The sequence below is a fragment of the Rhagoletis pomonella genome, unplaced genomic scaffold (assembly GCF_013731165.1).
Source record: "Rhagoletis pomonella isolate Grant_MI unplaced genomic scaffold, Rhpom_1.0 Rhpom_scaffold_00001, whole genome shotgun sequence".
NCBI classification, from domain to species: Eukaryota; Metazoa; Arthropoda; class Insecta; order Diptera; family Tephritidae; genus Rhagoletis; species Rhagoletis pomonella.
The window spans coordinates 31,213,128-31,219,923 of NW_023458555.1; the positions used below are offsets into that span (position 1 = coordinate 31,213,128).

The 6,796-nt window shown below is 37.9% G+C and overlaps 2 protein-coding genes across 2 annotated transcripts in view; one reads left to right on the forward strand and one right to left on the reverse strand.

The window, feature by feature from the left end:
* The window catches only part of LOC118744012, a gene marked incomplete in the record, with an annotated part of 13,967 nt that overhangs the window by 5,179 nt on the left and 1,992 nt on the right, over window positions 1–6,796 (reverse strand). The window contains 6 exon segments of the mRNA XM_036476803.1: window positions 3,343–3,548; window positions 3,830–3,956; window positions 4,023–4,191; window positions 4,260–4,521; window positions 4,583–5,194; window positions 6,553–6,789. Of these exon segments, the coding sequence (XP_036332696.1) occupies window positions 3,343–3,548; window positions 3,830–3,956; window positions 4,023–4,191; window positions 4,260–4,521; window positions 4,583–5,194; window positions 6,553–6,789 (1,613 nt within the window).
* On the forward strand, window positions 1,103–2,430 carry LOC118742640 (N-acetyltransferase 9-like protein). The gene has a single exon (XM_036474862.1). The coding sequence runs from the start codon at window positions 1,434–1,436 to the stop codon at window positions 2,046–2,048; it is 615 nt and encodes a 204-aa protein (XP_036330755.1). The 5' UTR covers window positions 1,103–1,433; the 3' UTR covers window positions 2,049–2,430.

The window sequence follows — 6,796 nt, forward strand, 5'->3', positions numbered from 1 at the left end:
AATGGTATAGCAGTGCATGCAATGCCAAGTATGCATAACAGAGCCTTTACTCCCCGGTTAAACATTGTTATCGACGTTCTAACTCCATGCATATAACAGGGAGTCGATAAGGTCGGTAACGATGTTTACCGGGGGATTAGTGTTAACCGGAGATAGAGAAACCGGCCCTAAGGGCCGGTTGCTCAAAGCCTGGTTGACACTAATCACCGGTTAACATCGTTATCGACGTTTTCGACTCCATACATATAATACGGTGTCGGTAACGTCGATAACGATGTTTCACCGGGGATTAGTGTCAACCAGGCTTTGAGAAACCGGCCCTAAGGGCCGGTTGTTTAATGTCTGGTTATCACTACTTGCCGGTTAAACATCATTATCGACGATTTCGACATCATGCATATAACATGTGATCGATAAAGCAGTCGTTGTATCTAACCGGAGCTTCTACCTCCGATTTGTGCTAATCAGACATTGAACAACCGGCCCTAAATCACGCAAATAAGTATTGATTAGTGGTACTATTTGCAAATAAGCGCAAGACGCTGCCATTCTTAGGCCCGGTTGTTCAAAGTCTGATTAGCACAAATCGGAGGTAGAAGTTCTGGTTAAATACAAAGACTGCTTTATCGATCACATGTTATGTGTATGATGTCGGAAACGTCGATAATGATGTTAAACCGGCAAGTACTGATAACCAGACATTGAACAACCGGCTCTTAGGTTAATTTTCCTTTTCGATGGTCATCTTAGGGCCGGTTGTTCAATGTCTGATTAGCACAAATCGGAGGTAGAAGCTCCGGTGAAGCACAAGTACTGCTTTATCGATCACATGTTACATGCATGATGTCGAAATCGTCGATAGTGTAGTGGTAGTGATAACCAGACTTTGAAAAACCGGCCCTTATTGCCTTTTTATAATCAAGACTTTGCCATTTTTAACTTTATTTTCGTTTCCGATGGTCATATTATTGCCTTTTTATAATCAGGCAATATTAAAAGAGAATTTTTCATCATCGAATAAACAGTGAGTTAGGTATTTGCAAATTATTTTTATTTGCAAATAGCTTACGTATAAACGTAGTAACAAATGGCTTGAAGCAAAGGGATATTTCGCTTGGTTTGTTAAGCCGCTTGTGTGGTGTATTTCGCCCTTAAGTGTCGATAACAAAAACCACTTGAATCGGCTATAATCAAATTCTGGGCACGAAATGTTCTTCGTTCCCGTACGTCTGGACATTGTTCCATTTTTGAGAGCAAATTTTTCGCTTATTCTCTAATTACCGGATCAGGTCCGGGTTGTACGGGAAAGAACCTATTTTGGACAATTTTCAATACGAGAGCACTCCTATTTATTTTCATATCCTGTTTCCTGGATTAACAGCTACATATTTCCTTAAGACACCACCATTTATGTCACCACTCGATTCTCAATTATGCGATTGAATGAAAACACAAAAATTGTGGGCAAAAAGGTCATATTAGTTCCATACTGTGAAGAACATGTGCAAAAATATCATGAATGGATGAAATCACCAGAACTGCAGGAATTGACAGCTTCCGAACCTCTCACGCTTGAAGAAGAATATGCGATGCAACGCTGCTGGCGCGAAGATGAGGACAAATGTACATTTCTTGTATTATGTCGATCGGCTTATGAACAAACCGGCAACGAGATAGATGCTTTGGTTGGTGATACAAACATTTTCTTGAGAGTAAACGATGAAGGTGAAGACAAGGATGGGAAACGTTCACAAGTGGCTGAAGCTGAAATTATGATAGCTGAACTAGAAGTTCGTGGGAAGGGCTACGGATGGGAAGCAATGCTATTGCTGATAAAATATGCACAACAAAATTTACAAATAAAAAAATTTGAAGCGAAAATTGGTGTAAAAAATGAAAAATCTTTGCGCATGTTTAATAAAATGCAATTTATGGAAGTTGCACGATCATCGGTATTTAATGAAGTCACCTTGGAGCGAATAGTTGATGAGGAATGGATTAAATGGTTGGACGCACAAGTGACGCTCCATTGCGAGAAGTATAGATAAACTATAAATATGCATTTGGCGCACTGTAATAGGATGTAAGTTTAAAAGATACCCTGTGCTCTGAAGTGCATCAAGCCGAAGCATCGGTCTGTTTTATTTCTAACCTATAAAAGTCCGATATGCGCAACCATGGTTAAATGCCGAATTGGATCCTAGTTCCGCAAATAAGGCTTTTAAAAGAGATTCATGCTTTGGCTTGATGCATTTCTGAGCACAGCTATAGATATAGAAAATGTAAGATCTTTAATTAAATGTGTACTACTAAATGATCCATGTATTTTGAATGGGTTTCCGTCATCCCTTAATTCCCTGTCGGAAAAATCAACCAATCCTGATAAATGAATATAAAATTTGGGATTTACTGCAATAAACATAATTTTTAACAAACATAAATCGTTATAAATTTTGTATATGTTGTATAATTTTGTTAATGGAGTTGTTTATCTACCACTAGTCAACACTCACAAGTTTTTTGTGAGAATGCGCTCAAGGAAAGGTTAACCTTCAAAAATATTAACGTCTCTGTGTGCAAACTGATGTTAATATTTCCTATTAATTTTTTCCGGTTCAAGCATTAAAACCCATTTAAAGTGAAAAATTTAAACAATATTTTTTACTTTATTCTTTTTTGGTTAATCACACATTCCTAAAAATAATTTGAAACACTCAAAAAATGGTTGCCTTGACGAAACTATAAAAAACAAAGCCATCAACATTCACTATGGTGACAAAGAGAAGTTCATAAAAAATAAAAATGTGTACAATCTCGAATTTTACGATTTCTTAACGGTAATTTCACAGTTTAAAAGTTACATGCCAGATTTTTTTTTTATAAAATATAAATTTATTTTTTTTAGAACATGTTTATGCTACTTTAGCATTTTTGATTGCATTTTTCTTTTTAATAGTTATTGCATTTTAATGAGAGGGGTACATGACAGTAAACAGATTAAAATTAAAGACATAAGTTTCCAATATGATGATTCTACGGCTTTGCAAAATTTTTACGTGTAATCATCATTATAATCTTTTAAAACAGACAAACATAAACCGCCGCCGCCTTTCTTGCTTTATCCGCCTAACTTAAATACAACTCGAAAATTCACTTGTAAGACTAAAAAAATAAGAAACAGGAAAATGTGATGATTCAAAATGGCCGTTGCCCATAATTTCCTCTCCTTACTTTCTCGACTCACAGTCAAGAATTGAGCTGAACTTTAGTTATTTACTGAACTTTTTTGAACGTATTAGTTTTTAATCTTGGATTTTGGCTGATGAATAACTGATTTTAAGCCATCGCACGCGGCCCATCGATGGGCATTGCATGCAACACTTCATCCAATAGCTGTAAGGCGCGATGAAGATGCACCTCTATCCAACAAGGTGTCTCCTTGATCGATTGTCTTGGATAATCAGGTCCCCAGCCTTTGACAAAACTTAAGCGTAAAATACACAAGCGGCGCAAATCATCAACTCCGATTCCTGCGGCTGCAGTAATATCTACAAAATAGATTTATTTTTAATTTTTTGAAATAAGATTCGTTTAAAAGAGGAATTTTATTAACAATTGTGGGTGCATCACAAGTGGTCTTCATGAAAGTTCTGCAACTTTACATAGCTCTATGTTTGCGAGCTTACATAAACTGTTTCAATGAATACCAAATTAAGGATACTCTCGAAATGTTTTTATATAAAAAGTTGTGCTAATAATCGTCATTACATTTACGAAAATGCAAGTTTTCGAGCTTTAATGACTACCCTTGTGTATCTCCTGCACTCACTTCGTGGCGCACCGCCTATTTGTGAGCTAGGCAGTCCCGCGACGGCAGCTGCTTGTGCGGCAGCCGCTGCTTGTGCATTTGTCGCTAACGAATGCATCTGTTGATGGCACTGACGCAAATCAAAAACCTGCAGGGCAATAGTAATTCTTGAGAATTTTGTTTCGTAAATTTGTTTGTATTTTAATTAGCACACCTTAATGCAGGCAACTGGATAAATTTTATGCACAGCATCGCCTGGAGTACGGCCAGCCTCACGATCGAGATAGTAACTTTGTACGAATACCGAATTATCGCTGAGACAGCGTAACCAAACGTCACCCTCACCTCGTAGATCAAGTTGAACGCCTTTACCAATATGAAGCCTATGAAATATTAAACAAAGTCCAATTGCAAAAAATTCTCTTCTTTTAAATATGCATATTGGACCTACCTTGCGCGCTCCGATTGCTCTGTACGGTGTACGTTACTGAGTGCACCAAGACAGAAGCGATTACCGCCAGAAGGGTCAACATAACCGTCGATAATAACATTTGGCTTGGCTGATGGTACCTTGAACGTTTCGCCAACCTGCGTATCCAACTCAAAGTAAGCAATTGAACACCAATATTCTGGGGCTGGTTGGCGAGACAGCATACGGGGTTGTTGCTGTTGTTGTTGATTACCACTCATATCTCCACTTAACGGTGCATTCCCTGTAAATGTCAAATGCAAATGAGAAACGAAATTTAATTAAGGATTTTTGTTTTAACTTACAATAACCTGTGGGATGTGCGCGTGGATCTGGCGGCTGCATTGACTGTGTGTAGGTGAGCGTACTTGACCCAGTCCATGTGCCGCCGGCACCTACTGTACCACCGGATACAACTTGGCCACCGGCATTGGCTTGCGAAGCTGACTGTGCACCACTACCACCAGCACCACTAGCACCAGATACTTGTTGAACGTAGTTTGCTGGCGCACCACCGCCCGTTACGTAACCGTTTTGTTGTAAATGTGGTGAATGAGGCTGTTGTACGCCACCGCCTGGTCCAGCGCTATTTAATGCAGCATTAAACTTGGCCTCTGCCACGTTGGGCATCTGTGATGTGGTTGGTGGTCCGTAGTATGTGCCTTGGTTTGACGCAGTCGTATTTGCTGCGCCGCCAGCATTTACACCGACGCCGCCACTTCCACCACCACTAGCGTTCTGCACCTGCTGCAACGCGTCTGTAGGTGAGTTGGCTTGAGAATGATGACCAGCACCAGCTAAAATGTTACCATTCGGACCGTTGCCTTGTGTATTCTGTAGTTGAGGCGGGGGAGGTGGGCCCATAACTGGGCCGCCGGGGTTCATTGGTCCAGCCAAAGGCATTCCATGTGCAACAGCTGTAATTTAATTAATGACAGGATTCCATTACTTCTAGATTAAATAAAACATATAAGTATTCGAATCTGTATCTGGTATTATTGAACGTGGCCATTCCATTGTGACTAGTTGGGCATTTTACTCCAGAATGTGATCAATTGTGAAATTTAACCGTGACGTCTGAACTTACAGCGAAAGATATTTTTTAACACAGAACGATAACTAATGTATAACATTGCTTTAACAAAAATATCAAACGATTTCTTAGTTTTATGTAACAATCATTTGAATGAATGCGACTGGTGGGACACTGAAAAGAACTCTATTTTACCCTTGCGCACTCAAAGATGAATTTTAGCCAAAACACTTAATTTTCTCGAACGATGTATTTGTGTTGTAAAATGTGAATTATACGCTTTTGTTTTCAATAAAAATGAGGTTTATATGAACTTCATAGAAATATTAAAAAATATTTAAAGTTGTGACTGGTGGGACATCTCCTTGTGACTGGTGTAAAGTAATTATGCATTATAAAGATTCCATAGACAAAAATTTCAACTTTTGATTTTTTTAATATTTACTCACAACTTAATAAAATGTAGTAATTTAAAAGAGGTTAGTTACTACTGAAATAGAGATAATGAGGGCATATTTGAATTTGTCGTTTTCCTCTTTTCAATGGAATGACCCATAGACCACCTTGCTGGTTATACAACAAACATCATATAAATTAACGTTTGTACATTACATAAATTATTAAAATTATGCAAATTCAGCAAAATTTCAAACATTTTAATCAGAATCTTTAGACAAAATTTTGGTATGCAGTTTGGTGCCAACTAAATTGTAGTATAATGGAGTGCAAGTTTCAAGCCGCTAATAAATTCCGTTTATTTTTTGGCATTTCTTACTTTGCATAGAAAAAAATTAGAAACACGTTTAACCAAAAAAATTCTCACAACTCAAGGGGATTTTTAGCAGCTTCTGAAGATTCTGATTAAAAATTTTGATATTTTAATGAAATCCTGCAGAATTTTTATATTTTTTACAAAGTTTGAAATGGTAATATGGTTTGTTGTATAAACAGGGAGACTTAAAAAAAAAATAAACATTAAATAAACAAAAGGCAAATAGTGAAATCCGGGCACAGTACCGAACTCCCTATTATTTTGTGGACAACTGTATACATATAAGTATGTATATATAAAGAGTACGAAATTATTTTCTTATTGCTTTGAAAAATAGTACAAAAGTAAAAGCTTTTTAATCTTTCTGCGTTATGTTGTGTTGACCAGATACTTAATCATCAAGAATGCAAATTAAATTTACGAAAGCAATTAAATCGAAAAACTTAAAATATAATAAAGGAAGCGCTTACAAAGCGGATGTTGGGAAACTTGAGTCACACGCTGTTGCTGCGATTGTTGTGCTTGCTGGGTTTGCTGTTGCGATGGTTGTGGTTGTGTTTGCGACAGTTGCTGGGGTTGACCCAACCGTGGTGGTGGTGGCGCCATCCAGGCACCTCGGGGCATACCGCTACCATCGCCTGGTTCAATTTTTGGTATTGTGCGACCCGCAACGAACATAGCATTCATTGCATGATTTGAATCGGCAACTAAAAA

Coding starts and splice junctions, on each gene's coding strand:
- LOC118742640 (XM_036474862.1), top strand. CDS start 1,434: ATGCGATTGAATGAAAACACAAAAATTGTGGGCAAAAAGGTCATATTA.